The sequence below is a fragment of the Trachypithecus francoisi genome, unplaced genomic scaffold, assembly GCF_009764315.1.
Source record: "Trachypithecus francoisi isolate TF-2019V2 unplaced genomic scaffold, Tfra_2.0 Lachesis_group2, whole genome shotgun sequence".
In the NCBI taxonomy this organism is placed as follows: Eukaryota; Metazoa; Chordata; class Mammalia; order Primates; family Cercopithecidae; genus Trachypithecus; species Trachypithecus francoisi.
Genome location: NW_022681465.1, coordinates 33,953,256 through 33,975,797, shown reverse-complemented (window position 1 = coordinate 33,975,797; position 22,542 = coordinate 33,953,256). Strand labels below are relative to the sequence as shown.

Sequence of the window (22,542 nt, the reverse complement as noted above, 5' to 3'; positions counted from 1 at the left end):
CTCCCACTGTGTGAAATACTTATCTTCCATCCTTCAGGGTTTGGTTCAAATGCAATTTCTTCAGGAACACCCTCCCTGAATCCCCAGTATAAGTTAGACTATCATGTAATTTTCTCATTGTGCTTTTCCACATTTTGTTTGGAGTATATTTTAATATTACAATTAAATATTTATTAGTAAAACTACATTTTTTTTTTCTGTCTACCTTGTTACATCTAACATCCATCAGAGGAGCAGAGACCTGATCATTTGTGTTCCTCTTTTATTCCACTTTTTTCCTTAGTGCTCCTCCACTCTCTTGTCTGAATCCACAGTGACTACCACAATTAAGGAGACATAAATATGTTAAAATAATGAAGACAGAAGGGAAAATGTTGAAGAACTAGTTTTCTTAATGAGCCACTTGATAGAAAGATTCAGATAAATCATGATTCTTTTCTGTTTATACTGAAGCCCTTCTCTGCTTCAGATTTCAGCAAATTTCTCAAGAATAAAAATTATTTTGTCATTCTTAGCCCCATGTGATCACTGAAAATTCTGCCAGTTTGCTTGTCTTCCACTTGTAACCCCCAACCTGGGCCTAGTGGAGATTGCAAGCATCTAGCTTGCACCAAGAATTTGGCAAGTACCTCAGGGACAGTTTTAGATGCCCAGTTCACCTCTGCAAGCTTCTGCTCTCTCTGGAATTTTGATCCTTTTAGTCCTCTGCCTCTTTTTGATTTTTATTATTTAACCCACCCTTCTAGTTGTCCTCTATATGAGTATTGACCTGTTGCAAATCATTGAATGCTATCCCATTTCTGTGGCTTTAATTCTCACTTATTTGACAATAATTTAATAATTAATGTGGTTAGCTTTGACTTTTATTGAACTTTTAAAGATTAAACTTTGTTTGTTGAATTTGTAATATCGTTACATGCTTTGGAAAGCAAAACAATGTAAAGAAGACACACTGGAGAAATTTGCTTGCTTATATTCCTATCCTCTGTTTATCTGCAAATAGGTAAATTTATTTCTGTAAGGTTATCTATATCATATTACATACAATACCATATATGTAGTATATAATGTAATACCATATAGATAACAGATAATAAAAACCTGAGAAAACACTAAATGTAAAGGAACAGACTGGTTGAATAAATGATTGCACTTCTGAGCAACACAATATTATGCAACTGTAAAAAATACATAGAGAGGATCGCTATGTTTATGTGAAAAGAGATATTAAGAATATATTGTTACATTAAAAATCAAAATAGAGAATGGTGAACATAGTTTGCTACCTCCTGTGATGAAAGGATAAAATACAGAGATATACATTTATAGTTATTTGTATATGCATAAAGAAACACTGAAAGTATAAGAAAGACAGTAATTTAAATTGTAATCTTAAGGAGATGGGTCGAAATGGAAATAATTTGGGGAAAAAAATATATCAAGTTACACCAGACCCATTTTTCAACAGTCCATCTTTGCTGCACTTGTTTAAGATTTCACTTTCATTACATATTAAATTCCCACACGAGTTGGGGTTTATTTCCATACTTACTATTTGCTTATAAGTCACTACTTTTTTTTTAATTATTGGGACTTTTATGGTGCCTTTTATCTTATGGGGCTAGGCATCAATTATTGTGCTTCTCTGTTTTAATTCCCAAGCTTACTCTTGCTTATTATGTTTCCATAAGAACTTTAGAATCAGGTTATGTAGTCCCACAATTCTACTGGTATTTTCATTATCATGTTAAAATTTTAAATTAACTTAAGGAGAATTGATGTACTTGTGGTGTTGGCTTTCCTATTCAATCACACAAGACACATATTTGCTCTTTGTTCAAGTCAGACTGCTTTTGTGTGATATTTGCGTGTGTATGGGGGTGGGGGGTTGAGGGGGGGTTGTTGTTTCCTTTTATTTTGAAAATGTTATAGCCTCACAGGAAATTGCAAAAATAGTACAAAGCATGCTGTGTATCTTCTCCCACCTTCTTCCAATAGTGACATCTTATATAAATGTAACACAATATATACCTTCTGGCTGGTGGGTACTCTGCAGGGCCCTGAGGCAGTACAGGGCATCCCATGTCCAAGGGGCTGAGTGTGCTAGCTCAGGTCTCTCTTTCTCCTCTTCCAGAGCCATGAATGCTTCACCCTCATGACCTCATCTAATCCTAATTGCCTCCCAAAAGTTCCACCTCTCAAATACAGCAGTCAGATTGCCTACTCTCTTAATACTGTTACAATGTGGATTAAGTTGCAACATGAGTTTCAGAGAGGATCTAGTTATTTTCTTCTGTTCTGTGGCCATGATTATTTCACTTTTAAAGTTTAAACTCATATGTAGTTACATGTATATTTTTATCTGATTCACGGAAACTTCTCCTCCCCCAACCCCCACCGTGAGTTTTCATTGTCTATGGTAATGTTTGATAATTTTCATTTCATTTGTAGCAGTTATTTGTAATTTTGTACATAGGCAGAATCTTTTTCTGTTCTACTTACTCATTTTTGAATGAGATACATTTTCTTAAACTTGAGGAAGTTTCCAGGGGTGGAGCATGGGCCAAGCTTTGAATCTATAGGTTATCTCTTCTATTGATATAGTAGACTTAAATATGACTCCTATGTGTAGTAACACTTCTCTGCCTCTCCAAATCTGTCCTAGCTCAAAAGAGCTTTTACTGTCAGCCCAGGGTTTCTAAAATCTCTTCACATTTCTTGCTTTCAGAGGTTATATGCATTCATTTGCAGAAGGGGTATTTCTTGGCTATGTTTGAGGTCTGCCATGTCTGGACCTCCTGGGAAATTTTCAAGCCTCCTTCTCATTCTTTCCTGAGAGATTATTCCTCAGCTCATCTATGTAAGTCCTGCTCCCAGAAGGTCCATATCGAGACCAAACCCTCTCCTTCTGAGCAGAAATATATGTTAGAGATACATGTGATCTGCCAGTCCTTGGGTCCCCTCTATATTTTCTGTTCCTTATAACATCTTCTGAATCTACAAGCTGGTTTCCAGTCCTGCTTAAATTTTGGCAACACTTATATGCAATTTCAACTTTGTCATTTCTTTGGTCTATGTCATAATTGTACTGAAACTATAGTGTGTGTATGTGTGTGTGCTTTATTCTGTGTATCTCTGTCTAGTTATGGAGAGAAGTGAGATTCAGAACTAAACTTCTAGAATATTACTATCATCTCTTTCATCTCACTACTGGAAACATTGAATGTTTCAAAGAACACTAACACATAAATGTTCAATATTGTACTGATCGTCTTCAGTCTGAGGTTTCTTTTCTACTTGTATTTCCTATTTTAGTTAATGGAATTATCATTCCTTCAGTTCCAAACTAGAAGTCTGGATATAATCCTAGATTTATCCATATTTTGTGCCAGGCATATCAAATTAATAAGCCTTACCCTCTTATTTATTTATTTATTTTTTTGGAATCTCACTCTGGCACACAGTCTGGAGTGCAGTGGCATGGATCTTGGCTCATTGCAGCCTCAGCTCCGGGTTCAAGTGATTTTCCTGCCTTAGCCTTCTGAGTAACTGGGGTTACAGGCCCTCATCACAACACCTGGCTAATTTTTGTATTTTTAGTAGAGACGGGGTTTCACCGTGTTGGTCAGGCTGGTCTCGAATTCCTGACCTCAAGTGATCCATCCTCAACGGTCTCCCAAAGTTCTGGGATTATAGGCATGAGCCACCGCGCCTGGCCACCACTACTAAATTCTAAGTGCTTTCCTTTTTCTCCAGGTTTTCCCCTCAGCTCTATCTTTCACACTCTTTTCAAAGCATTCTATCTAAAATGCCATCTGATCACTTTCACTCCTGAGGTTTGCAGTTTTCAGTGGTTCCCAGGTGTGTACATAGAGTAACAACATTCACGTTAACATGGCAAAGAAGGTCATCTTAACGTGAATTGGGCCCTTACCTAGCTCAAATCTCTTCGTCTCATTCATCATCATGCTATCCTGTCATAGCAAACTTTTTGCCAGGATATTTCACACATTTTTTGGCTTCACTTTCACTGCTCACTTTTCCTGCTAAGGTCTTGCCTCCAGCCTGCTTGTATTATGAGAAATCATTTCTTTATAATTCATTTTCTGGAATAGATCTTATAGTATTTCCAAATCAACTCAGATAGAAATTACCATTTTCCTCTCTTTGTTTCCTGGTTAGCCTCTGCAGGCTCTTTATGCCTTAAAGTTTTTTGTTAGCATCTTGAAAACAAAAAATTGAAAATAACAAAAAATTATTCTGCACTATGATACAAATGAATATTAAATGGATTTCATGTATTTAGGAAGAACACATAAATAATAAATGTTGGTTATGTTTAGAATAATAATAAAAGTTACACACTGAAATTCTAAAAGTTATTATGCTCCTTTGTTGATGATACTCATGTTTTCTTACAGTCAAATTAACCAATATGGATGTAAATAGTTAATAAATTCCTATAACCAATTATAATGAGTCAACATTATAATCAAATCTGTGTTAAAATTAATATTTTTTCCTACATTTATAATGTTTCTATATGTGTTAAATTAGGTAAATACATTAAGTTAAAGTTAAACAATGTGATTTTTACATACTGTATGCAAATAAACTAGTTAAAAGAGAAATAATCATACACATGAATTGTGACGGTTTAACAACTTTCCCTCTGCATTTGCTACCATGAAACACAGAGGAAATTATTTGCTACAATATTCTAAAATCTTTCCAAAATTACTTTTCTTATATATTAAATAAACAATAATAATGAATAATATATACATACCGCATGATGGCCAAGACGATTGGTACACCAGAAAAACCAGAATATACAAGCATAGAAAAGATAAAAGCAACGAACAAAGGTAACTTATAGCACTTTGCATCACATTTCCCAGGTCTGGCATCAATAAAATCACCTTCTTCATCTGCAGTTATTAATCCTACTTTAATGCAAGAACAACTGTAGTATGTCTGTGAGTATTGAAGACAGGAAACAATCTTTCAGAAAAATAGTCATAAACAAAAGTTCTTATCATAAAATAAAAATTAAATCAATAACTGCAGGGAGACTCATTAGTTTTATTTCAAAATGTCTTTATATTAAGCCTGCTATGTATTATTTAGAAATGAAACATTAATGATAAATCCAAGGTATTTTACATGGCAAAGAATCTGTGTGTGTGTGTGTGTGTGTGTGTGTGTGTGGAAGGCGGTGTGTGTGTGTGTGTGTAATTATAATTACTTAGGAAAAGTTCAGTTAATTTAAGAAATTTTCCTCAAAATATTTATATTCAAATGCATAAGAAATTGTTGGATACATAAATTGAGGGAAATTAAAAATAATGTAATGAAAAAATGGAATTTTAGCTGAGATTTAAAATATGGACAGTTATCCAATTGTGAAAGGCTTTGAAACCATACTAAAAAGACTTTATTTTGTATGTAATAATGACAGGGCTGCTATCGATTTGGGACAACAGACACAATGCCTAGAATCTGTAACATTCAGGGCCATATAAAATATTTTAATTTTAAAGCATTTTAAAATCAAAGAAAAAATGAGTATAATAATAAATTATATAAAACAAATATATAATGATGAATCCAGCTTGGATTGTATTTTTTTATATCAACGTGATGTAGATAAAATAATTTCTTTATCATTATTAATTTTTCAGTGAAGAAAAGAGAGCACAAAGGCAGAAGTGTCTAGAGCCAATGAAATTCATACTGTAGCCCTGAATGGAAAGCCAATGAGAATTTGGAGTTGTGGTTGTAGGGTGGATAATTTAAGGCAGATGAATTGGTGACATTTTCTAAGGAGAATTAAACAGAATTTAGAGACACAGAGACTAGTTCGCAATTTATTAATTTATTGGAAATATTCTAAACCACAAAATAAGAAGAAGAAAAGAACAGCACAATAAATTTAGCAGAAATATTGAATTAGATTTTACTAGTGAAAAAATACGAGAAATTAAACATAACTTGAATCTGGGTGATTCAGAAAATTATAATTCAGACAAATTTATGTCAGTTTGGTGGGTGAAGTTGCTGAGAGGTTAATAAATATGTTAAATAATATAAATACCCAAATACCCAAATATCAATTCCTTCATTCCACCAACTATTTTTTTGAGTGCCTATATGCCAAACATCATTCTAGGTTTTGGGAAAACACAGTAAACAATACTATAGAAACCACTGTTCCATGTAGAAAAGTTTCTATTTGGGGAGACAGGACATTTAAAAAAAAAGGAACTTGAGTATTTAATGATAAGTGTTATGGAGAAAATAATAAAACAAGGACAAGTACAGGGAATATTGGGGTGGCTATAGGACAATACTTAACATGATCAGAGAATGTTTCGATGATGAAATGATATTTGAGCTGAGATCCGAAAAAGGTAAGTGAATGGACCACATGGTTATCTAAAAGAAATATGTTTTAAGTAAAAAAAAAAAAAAAAAAAAAAAAAAAAAGTAACAGTAATTGAAAAGCTTTGTGGTAGAGCTTGCTTGAAAAGTTGAAAGAAAAGCAAGAACAGAACAGTCTGGATCAGAATGAACATGAAGGAGACTAAGAGAAAATAAAATCAGGCTGGTAGGAAAAAGGAGGATTATACAGCTATTGGGTGGCAATTGCAAGAGCAATGTGAAGAACTTTGGTTTTTATTCTTAGTGATGTGAAGTCATTCGATGGATATATAAATGACATATTTTAAAAGATCATTGTGACTGCTATATTGAGACTCTTGAAATACGTAGGCAAGGATAAAAGCAGATGAAACAGTTAAAAGTCTATAAAATAAAGTACAAGACAATAGTGCTTGGGAGGCCAGGGTGGTAATCAGAGAAAATGAAAATGGCCAACTTCAGCGTTTACTTTGAAAATAGGTTTGAAAGGATTTGCTGAAGGATTCTAGAATGAAAATGGTCACCAGAAAGAAAAGGTCATATGGGTAAGGACTTCCTAAGAGAAACTATGACTTTTAGTCAAGGGAGGCAGTCAGTCATCCACAGCTCAGGGAAAGAACCAAGAAAATAAACACCATGATTTCACTTGTTTCCCCTGTCTCCCTAATTTCCTATTAGGACTCCTTATCATCTTAACCCAGTCCAAAGTCAGAAGGCAAAGGAACTTTCATCCTATAATTCAATCTCCTGGGAGGGTAGAAAAACGTAAAAAATGAATCTGGAGGACAGACGAAAGATATCTAGCATAACAAATAGTTGTAGGCCATACAATCTTTTAGCCATACAAGATGGCTAAAAGGAGAAATAAGAAAATGCAAAGAGGGGTTCATGAACAGATTATGGAATCAGAAGATATTGGGCTCTAAAAGGGCTGAACAACTAAGGAGTCCATGTACTAGATAAAGTGAGCTGAAAGAAAGGAAGTTGTAGATCAATAGTAGAATAATTGAAATTGAGATCATGAAAGGAGTAAAGTTGTTGTAAAGGCCTAGGGTATGACCGTTGAAGGACATTGCATGAGGTAGGGTGCAAACAAGATTACCAGGAAAGAATATGTCAAGGAATTATAGGGTTAGAGAATTAGAAAGAACCTCAAGATGAATTTCCAGATTAGAAAGAATGCCAGTGAACCAGGGCCTAAAATCCTCAAGGAATGGGAGGAAGAATCCTTGAGTCTGAGAATGACTGTAACAAAAAGGATAGTAGACGTAATGCCTGCTCAAGTAAGTTTCAATGATGGAGAATTGGGAAAAAGTAAAGAGAAAATGGTCTGAAAGTACTAATGAGTGTCTTAGCTCACTTTGGGTTGCTATAACAGAGTGCCACAAACTGGGTAATTTATTTCTCATAATTCTGAAGGCTGGCAAGTCTAACATGAAGGTAGTGGCATCTAGTGAGGGCCTTTGTGCTGCATCATCTCATGGCAGAAAGCAAAAGGATAAGAGAACAGGAGCATAAGAGAGGGCCAAACTGTTTTTATAGCAACTCACAATCACAATAACAAACCCGATCCTGCAATAATGACATTAATCCCTTGATGAGGGCAAAGCCTTCATGGCCTAATCACCTCTTAGTGATCCCACCTGTTAATGCCATCACACTGACAATTACATTTCAACGTTTTTTTCTTCATTTAAATTGGAACACCATGAAAAAAACTTACAAAATATCAACCTTTGCAAATGGCTTGCAAGCCATTGTTAATTACTATATAATGTTAGTTTCCAATATAGGCCCAAAGTCCTCTACACACAATTTTCAAGTCGAGAGCACTCTGAAAACAAAGAGTTTTCTTTGTAGCTTATTTGATGAAAAAATATGACCCAGAATAATGTAAAGCTATTTAATGTTTTCATTTCTCTCTCTAAGTGAGAATATCACAAGTTTTGGTATAGAAATATTAATGTTTGATTACAGTTGCTGCTCTGCTGAGTGTGGAATATGATATACAATGATTATGTACTATATTTCTTTTTAAAATCCAACAATTGAGATATTTGAATGTAATAATTTTGGATAAAAGCTTGTGAGCCTTTTTTTTTTTTTTTTTTTGAGACGGAGTCTCGCTCTGTCGCCCGGGCTGGAGCGCAGTGGCCGGATCTCAGCTCACTGCAAGCTCCGCCTCCCGGGTTCACGCCATTCTCCTGCCTCAGCCTCTGGAGTAGCTGGGACTACAGGCGCCCGCCACCTCGCCCGGCTAGATTTTTGTATTTTTTTAGTAGAGACGGGGTTTCACGGTGTTAGCCAGGATGGTCTCGATCTCCTGACCTCGTGATCCGCCCATCTCGGCCTCCCAAAGTGCTGGGATTACAGGCTTGAGCCACCGCGCCCGGCCTGTAAGCCTTGAACAGGAGTATTTTTCTTACCCAAATGTACTGTCTCACCTGAGAGGACGTGATTAGTCTCTACACAGTTACAAGAGCATAGTAATGGTAATGAAAGTACAGTGCTAACTTAAGCTTCATTACTTTTCATTATAAAAATAATTCATGACCACTGAAAATATTTTTAAGATATTTTCATTTTTAAGAAAAATGAAAAAAGTAAAAATAGTCAAGTCCCCAAAGATGGATATTATCTTAAAGTATTTTTTTCATTTTCTAAGATATCATGTTAAATAAAAGAACAAAGTGCATAAAAATATGTATGATATGCTCCCATTTGTATAGAAAAGGCTCTATGTGCTTTAACATGTATATTTCTATAATGATGCATAAAAAGAGATGGTAAAATTTGTTGCCTCTGAATATGAGCACAAAGTATCAATGGCCTGTGATAGAAAAGAGACATATTTAACAGCACAGCCTAAACTATTTGAATTATTTACAATGAAAAACTACTACTTTATCCCAAAAAAGATATAAATTTAAAGTAGCATTTTATGATTATTCATCTGACAAATATTTATTAAGCATCTGCAAAGAAACAGGCAGTAATCTAGATGCTGCAAATAACAGTGAACCAAAGAGACAAATTTCCTAACAAGTACAGTATATAATCAAGACTTTTAATTGAATTTTATATTACACATATACATTTTTTCCTATTTTTCTACTTATTTTTTCTAATTATTTTTCTACTTTTTATTTTTCTTATTTTTTGACTAGTCATCTCTGAAAGGTTCATATTATTCTTTCAAGTACATATGTCACCATTTACATAAACTCATTCCTACAACTTGCCAATTTATTTCCTTCTGAGTTTTAAAATATTACTTAGATGTCCAATATCTATTTTATTTTCTTGGAATTGAGACTCACTATGGAAAATACTGCATCTAAGAACATCAGCATTTTAAGTGTTGTTTGATATGTATCCCCAAATTGCTTAAGAATGTAATTTAGGCTGGGCACGGTGGCTCACGCCTGTAATTCCAACACTTTACGACACGGAGACAGGTGGATCACAAGGTCAGGAGATCGAGACCAGCCTGGCTAACATGGTGAAACCCCATCTCTGCTAACAATACAAAAAATTAACCAGGCCTGGTGACAGCTATTTGGGAGGCTGAGGCAGGAGAATGCCATGAACCCAGGAGGCAGAGCTTGCAGTGAGCCAAGATTGCACTACTGCTGTGCCACTGCCCTCCAGCCTGAGTGATGGAGCGAGACTCCATCTCAAAAAGAAAAAAAAAAAAAAAAGAATGTATTTTAAAAGTTTATAACACCAGAAACATATAAGATTATGTGTTAATTTGAACTATCAACATTTTTAAACTTATCACATTTAAAAAGAGAAGGGAGTATCTCTGTGTTGCTTTTATTTATGTTTTAATTTTAGAGTTAAATATCATTTTCATAAACTTGTTGTTACTATAATGGATTTCTGTACACAATGTTTGTATAAAACGTTAGACTAATAGAGGCATAAAAAATCCAAGTTTTGTGGGAGAACACTAGAGAATGTATACCTGTGCTCTATTACCTACAGTGTAAAGAGGCAACTACTCAACTGGCATCGCAGAAATTAAACCAGGATAAAAAATACAGGAAAGAGAGAGAGAGGTTAATAGCTAAGAATTTTTCAACTGATAGACAAGAATCCACAGACTCAAGATACTCTGTGAAACCCAAACAAAATAAACATAATCAAAGCCACATCTATATACATCAAAGGAAAACTTCTGATAACCAAAAACAAAGAGAAAATCGCAAAGCATCCAGAAACAGAAGGCAACATATGGTGTCTTTTAAATGTTGGTGATGGGGGGAATGAGGAGTGGGGGAATCACTGCCAATCTAAAATTCCATACCCAGTGAAAACTGTGTTCAAAATGAAGGTGAAATAAAGTTCTTCAGGCAGAAGAAAAATAATTCCATATGAAACAATGGAAATGCAAGGAAAAGGGTAAATATAAGCCAATATTGACTGTATAAAAGCCATATTATAATAGCATATTTCATTTAAAACATATAAAAATACATATTAAAAATAGCACAAAGATAGGAGGTCAGTAAATAAAATTAAAATATTCCAGTGATATTTAAGCTGAATGAGAACCTGAAGCCTTGCTTCTTATAATCCTTAATCCTTTGGATGTGATTTACTTTCCTCTTCAGAGATAAATAGAATGAAGTTTCTGTTGAACCTCTGGAAGAATATTCCATATTGCTATTTTATAATGAAAACTATATCAGCTATTGAAAGGAATCAGTCTTGCGGAGATCACAAAAAAAAAGCCCATGATTTCTTTAATATCTATATAAAGAAATTTGAAGATCTTTGGAAGCACGGATAAGAAGAATACATGTGGTTCTCACTGAGGAAAAGCTCCCCAGGAATATTATCAATATCAACAGCAGATATGTATTTTCAGTTTTAGTACAGCTGTACTTTTCTAGAGAAACCTAAAAATTGTTATTTCCTACTACTCCTCTCATAAACTTTTGCATAAACTTCATTGAAGAGCATCTAATTTTGACTTATATTGGCCCTGATTGTATTTTGAATAGGAGCATTTAATCAGAATTTTTTCACACTTGTCATATTTTCATTGAGAAAATATTTTTCAAAGGGGATTCCATTAACAGCATATAGGTACTTGATCATTTTTTGTATAGTGTATCTTATTTTAATTTTTATTTTGTTAAGATTATTTTTATTGGTATCGATCTTTTCCCATTTGAAATTGATGCTTATTCTATCCATTAATCAGTTCCATCCATATCACATTTTACTAACAGATTCTACTTTGTAGGTTTTCTATCAAAGCCATTTTTTTCTAGCAAGGCTAATTGTCTTATTAGGCAATTTCTGACATATTGATTTTATTCTTCTTTCAGTTTTCATTAAGTATCAAATGTTATCACACAGTTTGAGTGACAATTTTGTGGATTATTTCTATCACTATTATTCCTCATAAATTAATTACTCCTTAGAGAAACATAAAAAAAAAAAAACTATGAAGAGTTTCATTAAATAAATAAAGTCTCTAAAAGAGATTCCCTAGAAAAAAAGGAAGCAGGGGTTGGAGCTATATCCTTGATGGAATGTTTAGCTCTTGAATATTCCATGGAATCAAAACATCCAGGTCAAACAGTTTTACTGTATACTGTGATGACATAGTGAGCATTTAAAAATAATTTACTTAGAGCAAAATAAAATGAAGGAGAGGAAGTGGTGTTATGGGATCTTTGGGATGTCACTTTGGAGGCCAGAAATCTCTGTGGTTAATGTGCCTTTGCCCAAGTTCTTATCCTGTGTCCAGGAAGAATGAAGTAGGCAGACAAGTAGAAGGTTAACAAGAAGGAGAAGAGCTTTACTGAGTGTTACAACAGCTCAGAGGAGAATTACAGTGGGTAGCTCCTCTCTGTAGACAGGTTACCCTGTCCAGTGTTCAGCTCCCAGCAGAGAGGAGCCCCTCGAGAGGGTTGCTCCTCTCTGCAACTGGTCATCCCCATGTCTGCAGCTCTAAGTAGAGAGGGTAACTCCTCTCTGTAGCTGTTCATCCTTCATTGCTCCATCCTCTGCCTGCTCTGGCTGATCCCCGGGCTTTTATGGACCTCAGAGGGGAGGTAGTGCATGCTGATTTGTCCATGGGTGGCCATGGGCAGGCCAGAAAAGGCACCACACCTCTTTGTTGCTCTCTCCCATTCTAGAAGACTAGTCAGAGCAAGGTAAGAGAAACAGAATTTTCAAAGAATGTATCCATACTTCTATGCTATTTAAAAGGTGAAAGTTGGAGTAGATAGTCCATCATTTAGCTAAAAGCTTATTTATGCAACTTGGGATATTAAAAAGTTAACCTCAACAAGTGGTAGAGTGGTCAACTGTTCTCCATGACAGAAGAAGAAAATGTGTTAGCGGGATGGCAGAAAGCACGGAGAAATAAGGGATGGGGATGGTAATGGCCCCACAGATGAGCACACAAGGGAATTTTTAAAGTCTCAATTTACATAAATGCCAAAGGACAAAAAGAAATAACATATATTCAAGTCACATATGTTATTGCCCTGTGGAACTCTAACTAACTCACTTTCCTGGATGTACTAACAAAAACATACAAGTTAGGGTGACTTCTGATAAACCATAGGACTAATTTCCTCATCTAAATTAATGTGGAGCAGAAAGAGAGAAACAGCAAAACGGTAGAGAGTAAACAATTTGAATTCTTCAGTAGGAGAAAAAACTCAGTGAAAGGTGACCAAAAGGATAGTATTCATCAATCTCTAGGTGTGTAAAAGATTGTGAGGGAATTGGGTGCTGCTGTAAAGTAGCATAGAGCTAAGACAAACTACATAGGGGAAGGTTCTCTCAGGCTGTTTCATTCAACTTTGCTATGGCAAGAGGTAGATAAGAGTTCCCCATTGCTTTAAAACAATAAAATTGGGATGATGTAATGTGTGTGTGTGTGTGTGTGTGTGTGTGTTGCTGTTGTGTTTTTATGAGATGTGTTCTTACTCTGTCACTCAGGCTGGAGTGCAGTGGCACAATCATGACTCACTGCAGCCTTGACCTCCCAGGCTCAGGCAATCCTCCTGCCTCAGCTTCCCGAGTACCTGGACTACAGTCATGCACCACCATGCACAGTTAATGTTTGTATGTTTTGTAGAGACAGGGTTTCGCCATGTTGCCCAGGCTGGTCTCAAACTCCTGGGCTCAAGTGATCCACCCTCTTAGGCCTCCCAAAGTGCTGGGATTATAGGCATGAGCCACTACACCTGGCCCCATAGATGTGTTATTGAGGACTAAGCTCTGATTTTTTTTTTTTAATCTTTCCCAAATTCCTATCTAAGGGATCTGGGGAGTCATGCCCTTCAAACCATAAATTCTCATCAGATGGGTTTTATTTAACCCATATATCGTGACTAACTTTCCAATCTGACTCTGGCGTAATATTAGGTGACAAAGAAGAAAATCAAAATATTTTACGTCAAAACATGTTTCTTTGCCATATTTTGAAATGGTCCTGCAAAGCAGTCCTTTGTAGGGGGAAATTTGCATCTGTAAAGAATCTCTATTAACATAACAAATAACGTAACATTTCTTACAGGCCTTTCCAATCCTGAAGAGGTTAATTGAGAGTCTATCACCTTTTAAAAGGTCTAAATAGGAAACATTTGTCATCTGTTGTCTCTAAGGGCAGCCACTATGAGACTTCAAAAGAACCTTGGTCTCCACAATCTTTTTTCTTAACCTGGACATTTCCTTTCTATTGATCCCAAGTCTTTAGACAAACTCAACCAACTGTCAACCAGAAAATGTTTAAATTTACCTATAGCCTGGAAGCCCACCCCAAAACCTTACCCCAACTGCCACCCTCCCCTCCCCTGTCTTCAAATTGTTCCGCCTTTCTGGATCAAACCAATGTATTTCTCAAAGGTATTTGATGTCTCATGCCTCCCTAAAATGTATAATACCAAGCTTCACTGTGACCACCTTGGGCACACTTTCTCAGGACCTCCCAAGGTGTCACAGGCCATGGTCACTCATATTTGGCTCAGAATAAATCTCTTCAAATACAGAATTTGACTCTTTTCATTGACATTTTAATGTAGGAATGTCTCTTTCACTCCCAATTTCCGTAAGCTCTTTGTATTGCGGCAATATAAAACAAATTTTTGGCCAGGCGCAGTGACTCACATCTGTAAGCCCAGCAGTTTCGGAGGTGAGGTCAAGGCAGGTGAATCACTTGAACTTAGGCATTCAAGACCAGCTTGGGCAGTGTGGCAAAACTCCATCTCTAAAAAAATTACAAAAATTAGCTGGGTGTGGTGGTGTGCACCTGCAGTTTCAACTATCCTGTAGGCTGAGGTGGGAGGATAGCTTGAGCCCAAGAGGTGGAGGTTGCAGTGAGCTGGGATCTCACCACTGCACTCCAGCCGGGGTGACAGAGTCAGACCTTGTCTCAAAAAATAAACACACACCAAAAAAAACCCCAAATTTTATTTTCTTGTCTTTAACACTTAAAAGGGGAAAATAAGAAAAAATAGGTTTTATAGAGAGTTGGAAGAAAAATGTTAATAGCATTTACAAGTTGAACATTTCACTAAAGAGGAAGAAGCATAAAAAATAATAATTATAATATAATGAAAATATAAATGTATAACAAAACATAATAATTATAAAAAATAATTACCTTTTTTCGGGTTAGTGCTTTAGAATATATACACCCTGCAAAGCAGGGAGAAAAGTATTCAATATCGTCTCTTCCACATATAGGAGAATAAACTGAAGATGAGCATCTACATTTTTCATTGCAAGGAGCCGTGAGGTTTCCCAACTGCCCTTCTCTGTAGAAACAAGATTGAATGCAATCATATTACCATTATTTTATAATTATTGAAGCAAATGTCAAGATATCAGTGAGATCCATAAAATATGCTTATTGAAATAATTTCTTTTTTTAACAGCTTTACTGAGGTCTGAGGTACAACAGACTGCACATACTAAGACTAAAATTTGAAAATTTTTGATATATGTATACACTTGTGAAATCATCACCAAAATCATGCTAACAAACATAATAATCAAAAGTTTATTTATAACAAATATAATAATAATAAAAAAACCCAAAAGTTTCCTTGTGCGCCTTTATAATTTCCCCACTCCCTGGCATACACTGATCTACTTTCTGTTACTATTCATTTGTTTGAATTTCCTAAGAGTTTATGAAATAGAATCATACAATATGTCAAGTTTCTTTGGCTTCTTTCATGCAGCTGGTCTTTATTTGGTCTCTGTATGGTCATATGCTTCCATGTCTCTTGGATAAATATTAAGAAATAGAATGTTTGCATCATGCGGTAGGTTAACTTAACTTTTTAAGAAACTGTCGGTTTTTCAGAACTGTTGTGATATTTCACATTTCCATCAGCAGTGTATAAGAGTTTCATTTGTTCTCCTCACCAACACTTGGTATAGTCTCTTTTTAAAAAAATGTTAGACATTTTAACAGGGGTGTAGTAGTTTCATATTTTGGGTTTTAATAGGCACTTTGCTAGTGAGAAATGATGTTGATAATCTTTCCATGTATTTATTTTCAATCTGTATTTTTTATTAAATATGTGTTCCAATCATTTGCCCATTTTGTTGGGTTGCTTATTTTTTAATATTCTGGAAGTAATTTTTTGTTAGATATATGATTTTCCAATAGTTTTGCACATTATATGGCTTGCTTTTTCGTACCATAAACAAGTTCTTTCAAACAGTAGTTTTTAAATTTTTGACAAGTTTCAATTTATCAATTCTTTTTTTTTTTTTTTTGGATTATGTGTTTGGTGTCACATCTAAAAGATACTTGCCAAATGCAAAATCAAAAATATTTTCTCTTATTTTTTGGAGTTTTATATTTTATATTTTCATCTATAATCCATTTTGAACTAATAATTTTATGTGGTACAAGATGTGAATTAAAGTTCATTTGCATATAGACATCTAATTATCCAGCATAATTTATTAAAATTAGTAGAACAAGACAAAATTGCCCACTTTTAGCAGTCCTATTCAAAATAGTACTGGAAGTCCTAGCCAGAGCAACCAGGAAAGAAAAAGAAATAAAAGGCTTCCAAATTGGAAAAGAGAAAGTCAAATTATCTCTGATCATTGATGATACAATCTTAGATCTAGAAAAACCTAAAGACTCCATCAAAAATCTCTTAGATTTGATAAATGAATCCAGTAAAGTTTCAGTGTAGAAAATTAACATACAAAATTAGTAACTTTTTATACACCAATAAAAATCTAGCTGAGAACAAAATTAAAAAGGCAAGCCACGCCGGGCGCAATGGCTTGTGCCTGTGATGCTAGCACTTTGGGAGCTTGGGGCAGGCGGATTGCCTGAACTCAGGAGTTTCCGACCAGCCTAGGCAACACAGTGAAACCCCATCTCTACTTAAAATACAAAAAATTAGCCAGGCATAGCAGCATACACCTGTAGTCCCAGCTACTTGGGAGGCTGAGGCAGGAGAATTGCTTGAACCAGGAAAGTGGAGGTTGCAGAGAGCTGAGATTGTACCACTGCACTGCAGCCTGGGCAAAAAGAGTAAAACTCCATCTCAAAATAAATAAATAAATAAAATAAAAAGGCAAGCCTGTTTACAATAGGTCCAAAAAGTAAAATGCCTAGGAATATATTAAACTAAGAAGGTGAAAGATATCTATAAGAGAAGAAAACTACAAGAAAGTAATTGCTGATGACACAAACAAATGGAAAAACTTTCCATGCTCATGGATCAGAAGAATTAATCTTGTTAAAATGATTTTACTGCCCAAAGCAATCTACATATTCAATAAAATCCCTATCAAAATATCAGCATTTTTTATAGAATTTTTTAAATCCTAAAATGCACATACAAGCAAAACTAGAAGCCCAAATAGCAAATGTAATTCTAAGCAAAAGGAACAAAATTGGAGGTATCACATTATCCAATTTCAAATTACACTTTAAGGCTACAGTAACCAAAACAGCATTGTACTGGTATAAAAATAGACCCATATATCAGTGAAATAGAACAGAAAACCCAGAAGAAAAGCCACATATTTACAGCCAACTGATCTTTGACAAAGTTAACTGGGACATACATTTGGGGAAAGGACACCCTTTTCAATATATCATGCTGGGAAAATTGGATTGTTATGTATAAGAGAATGAAAATGGACCCCTGTCTGTCACCCTATACAAAAAGCACTCAACATGGGTTAAAGACTTAAATAGAAGTCTCCAAACTCTAGAAATACCAGAAGAAAACATAGGAAAAATTCCTCCAGACATTGGTCTAGGCAAAGAATTCATGATTGATACCTCAAAAGCACCAGCAACCAAACAAAAATACACAAATGGGACTTAATTAAACTAAAAAGCTTTTCCACAGCAAAAGATATAACCCACAAAGTGAACAAACAACCTGCAGTTTGGGAGAAAATATTTTCAAGCTATCCATCTAACAGAGACTAATATCCAGAATATATAAGGAACTCAAACAGCTAAACAAAAACCCCCACAAATAATTTCACTGAAAAGGGGCAAATGATATGAATAGACATTTTTCAAAAGAAAACAAAAACCGCCAACAGGTGTATGATAAATGCTCAACATCACTATTGAAAAACCTGAGAAAAACAAGAAATGGGGAAAGGATTCCCTATTTAATAAATGGTGCTGGGAAAATTGGCTAGCCATATGTAGAAAGCTGAAACTGGATCCTTTCCTTACTCCTTTTACGAAAATTAATGCAAGATAGATTAGAGACTTAAATGTTAGACCTAATACCATAAAAACTCTAGAAGAAAACCTAGGAAATACCATTTAGGACATAGGCATGGGAAGGACTTCATGTCTAAAACACCAAAAGCAACTGCAACAAAAGCCAAAATTGACAAATGGGATCTAATTAAACTAAAGAGCTTCTGCATAGCAAAAGAAACTACCATCAGAGTGAACAGGCAACCTAAAGAATGGGAGAAAATTTTTGCCATCTACTCATCTGACAAAGGGCTAATATCCAGAACCTACAAAGAACTATGGTGTAATTTTTTTCATGTTTCTTGTACCAAAGTTTTGCTGGGTTTTTAACATGTTTATAGTTTATTTTTACATGAAATTTGAAAATTTTTGGCCATAATATCTTGAAATATTTTTCTTTCTCCAGATGCCCTCCTTTGGGGACTTCAGTTACACATGCAATGGCCACCTGAAGTTGTTCAATTCATTGATGTTTTGTTTATTTTTGTTAATTCTATTTTCTCTCCATTTTCTGTTGGATAATTATTGCTACTGATATGAAGTTCACTTATCATTTATATTTTATAGCTTTGGATCATATTATCTCTCTATGACACAGCTTGTTGGCTGACCACACTAACCCAATTAGAGACCAAATTAACTCCTGGCCAGGCCATAGTACTTTAGAAAGGCACCTGTTCCTAGGTCCTAGCCTTATACAGATGTTAATCGAGAACCAGGATTTACCAGGATTCTTTCACCCAGCACGCTCTAAACTTTATCTCCTATCTACAGAGCATCATAATATGACTGGAATTCTTCCCTGATTTTCATGGGATTTCTGCTTGATTTTAGCCTCCCAGCTTCATAATATAGCAAATTTCTTGAGTTATAAGCCGGCAGTGTTGCATCATTTGTTTACTTTTCTCTTCTCTCTGATACCATGGCCTTTCTATGTCCTAATTTTTTTCTCCTTAGACTAATATGCTATTAAAATTCTTATAATCTTACTAGATGATTTTGCCCAAACTCTTCATCCAAATTCTCAGCTTCCTGCCAATATCCAGAATCAGCAAACATCCTCAGGGAAAAAGTGGCTGCAAAAAGTTGCCCCTCCTCTCCATGGTTTGCCTTTTCCCAGGATTTTGGCCTTTGAATTCCTAGTTGCCTAAATAACTCTTCGATTACTTTTACCAAATATTTTAAAACTGTATTCAGCTTTTCTAGTTATTCTCAGTGGGAAGCTTGATCTGCCATAAGCTAATCCATTGTTGCTGGAAGTAGAAGTCTTAAACTCTTATTTTACTTGTTCAGTGCTTTGGTTTCCAATTCCAGTTTTGTTCTTTAGTATTTAATATCAAACTCTGCCTAGTTCTTTGAATTTTGGCACGTTTAGCTTAAAGGAGATATTACCCATATATATCTTCAGATGAACTTTAGTTCCATTCTTTGATATCTATAAGAAGGCAGACAAACCAACTCAGAAACACAAGGTAAGACTGGCTTTGTACAGACAGTTAGTACTGTCTCCTAGTTGCTACTCACTCTAATACAAAATTTTATTTCTAGGTTCTGAACCTCTTCAATGTGTTTTTTCTTCATTACTTTATGAATGCATAAACAGCCATATAAAAAGATACCATTATAATATTTGTGCCTTACTATGAAAGTTTAAACTGTACTTTATATTTCTTGTATGTGTTCAATAATTCCAATAATTATATGAACATGTAAGGGTTTCTAGATAGATAATTATTAATTGCCTGAGGAATATGCTGTAGGATTTTGATGTAAAAGTCTAATATACAAGATTATATTTACCCATCATAATCTTCATTGATCCCAGCAACCTGCGCTGGATCACAGTGTACAAAAGTAGTAAACACGAGCAGTATAAGTGATACCACAGATGTAGCCATTATAAATCTCATAAGGGCTTTACAAGACATTTCTAATGTGGAAACAATGACACCTCCCAGAAGCTGGCCAAGTGCACCTCCTGGAATTAAAATAAGTCCTAAAAAAAAGGAGGAGAGAAACACAATTAAAAAGAATCAGCTGATAATACAGATAATGTACAGATAATACAATAATGTACAGATAATACATACATTGGTACAATTTCCTTTGCTCTAAACATATAGCAAATATGTATTTAAACTAAAAGACAGAAAATGCACAGTTATGCTAAGTATCTTGGCAAACCCGAACCTTAATAGAAACAAAAACCTGTCAGTAGGACTGAAGCCATAGGCCTACTGACTTTAGGGCAGTGATGGTGAAGTTTTGGTCCTTTATAGTAATGTTATCAAGGACAAACCGTTCCATGCAAAACGGAAGATGAGAGCTGTCTTATTGAGAGCTATTATTAACAAGCGTCCTGGATTTAGAGCTTATCACAACAGACAGGATTATACTGACAAAAGTTCACAGAGATTTGTTAACAAGAATTGAACGAAGCCACCCATTAGTTCTACAAATGGATGTCCAATATTAATAATCTCACAACAAAGTGGGATGCTAGAAGAACCATGATAAGACATTGTTTTCTATTCAAGAGTAAGGAATTAGAAACAAGTAAGCAAAAGAAAGAGAAAAAAGAGGGGGAGGAGAAGGAGGAGGAGGAGGAGGAGAAATATAGTTAGAAAATAATCAGATGAGATAGCACAGCAAACTCATATATTGATGCAATTCCCTCTAATCCAAATATATAGTAATGTTAGATCTAAATATGAATTTAACAATAAAAATATAGGATTAAAAACAAAACAAATCCCATTACACTAGACTAAATTTATAAAAGTGCCTGACAAAGACTTGAAAATAAACAATTTTAGAAGGCTTAGAAAGATAAATGACATAAAGAGCTCCAGTCTGCAGCTCCCAGAGAGACCAACGCAGAAGGCGAGTGATTTCGGCATTTCCAACTGAGGTACCTGGTTCATCTTACTGGGACTCATTAGACAGTGGGTGTAGCCCATGGAGGCTGAGCAGAAGCAGGGTGGGGAATCACCTCACCCAAGAAGCAGAAGGGGCTGGGGAACTCCTTCCCCTATCCAAGTGAAGTCATGAGGGAGTATGCCATGAGGGACTGTGCTGTGAGGGATGGTGCTATCTGGCCCAGATACTATGCTTTTCCCGTGGTTTTGGCAACCCGCAGATAAGGAGATTCCCTCGGGTGCCTACACCACCGGAGCCCTGGGTTTCAAGCACAAAACTGGGCTGCCATTTGGGCAGACAATGAGCTAGCTGCAGGAGTTTTTTTTTTCATACCCCAGTGACACCTGGATCCCCAGTGTGACAGAACTGTTCACTCCCCTGGAAAGGGGGCTAAAGTCAGGGAGCCAAATGGTCTTGCTCAGTAGGTCCCACTCCCATGGAGCCCAGAAAGCTAAGATCCACTAGCTTGAAATTCTTGCTGCAAGCACAGCAGTCTGAAGTCAACCTAAGATGCTCGAGCTTGGTGGGGGGAGGGGCATCTGCCATTACTGAGGCTTGAGTATGCAGTTTTCTCCTCACAGTGTAAACAGAGCCGATGGGAAATTTGGACTGGTGGAACCCACCAGAGTGGGGCAAAGCCACTGTAGCCAGACTGCCTCTCTTGATTCCTCCTCACTGGGCAGGGCATCCTTGAAAGAAAGGCAGCATCCCTAGTTTGGGGCTTACAGATAAAACTCCCAGCTCCCTGGGACAGAGCACCTGGGGGAAGGAGCAGCTGTGGGTGCAGCTTCAGCAGACTTAAACATTCCTCTCTGCTGTCTCGGAAGAGAGCAGCAGATCTCCTAGCACAGTGCTCAAGCTCCACTAAGGGAATGACTGCTTCCTCAAGTGGGTCCCTGACTCCCATGCCTCTTGACTGGAAGGCACCTCCCAGCAGGGGTCAGCAGACACTTCATACAAGAGAGCTCCTGCTGGCATTTGGCAGGTGTCCCTCTGGGACAAAACTTCCAGAAAAGGAGCAGGCAGCAATCTCTGCTGCTCTGCAGTCTCCGCTGGTGATACCCAAGCAAACAGGTTCTGGAGTGGACCTCCAGCAAACTCCAGCAGACCTGTAGAAGAGGAGCCTTACTGTTAGAAGAAAAACTAACAGAAAGCAATAACATCAACATCAATAAAAAAGATGCCCACACAAAAACCCCATCCAAAGGTCATCAGCATCAAAGATCAAAGGTAGATAAACCCACAAAGATGAGGAAAAACCAGTGCAAAAAGTCTGAAAATTCCCCAAACCAGAATGCCTCTTCTCCTCCAAAGGATCACAACTCCTCACCAGCAAGGGAACACCAATGGACAAAAAATGAGTTTCACGAATTGACAGAAGTAAGCTTCAGAAGGTGGGTAATAACAAACTCCTCTGAGCTAAAGAAGCATGCTCTAACCCAATGCAAGGAAGCCTT

The 22,542-nt window shown here is 36.0% G+C and overlaps 1 protein-coding gene across 3 annotated transcripts in view; it reads right to left on the bottom strand.

Annotated features, from left to right (window-relative positions):
* The window catches only part of SLCO6A1 (solute carrier organic anion transporter family member 6A1), a 113,908-nt gene that overhangs the window by 20,581 nt on the left and 70,785 nt on the right, over positions 1 to 22,542 (bottom strand). For all 3 annotated transcript variants that reach the window (XR_004429713.1, XM_033179024.1, XM_033179025.1), the window contains exons 8-10: positions 19,967 to 20,162; positions 15,062 to 15,215; positions 4,790 to 4,977 (exon numbers count right to left, since the gene is read on the bottom strand). Coding sequence is in view for 2 of the 3 variants with exons in the window: in XM_033179024.1 (XP_033034915.1) it covers positions 4,790 to 4,977; positions 15,062 to 15,215; positions 19,967 to 20,162 (538 nt within the window). In the remaining variant the exon portion in view is untranslated. The remainder of the gene's footprint in view (positions 1 to 4,789; positions 4,978 to 15,061; positions 15,216 to 19,966; positions 20,163 to 22,542) is intronic.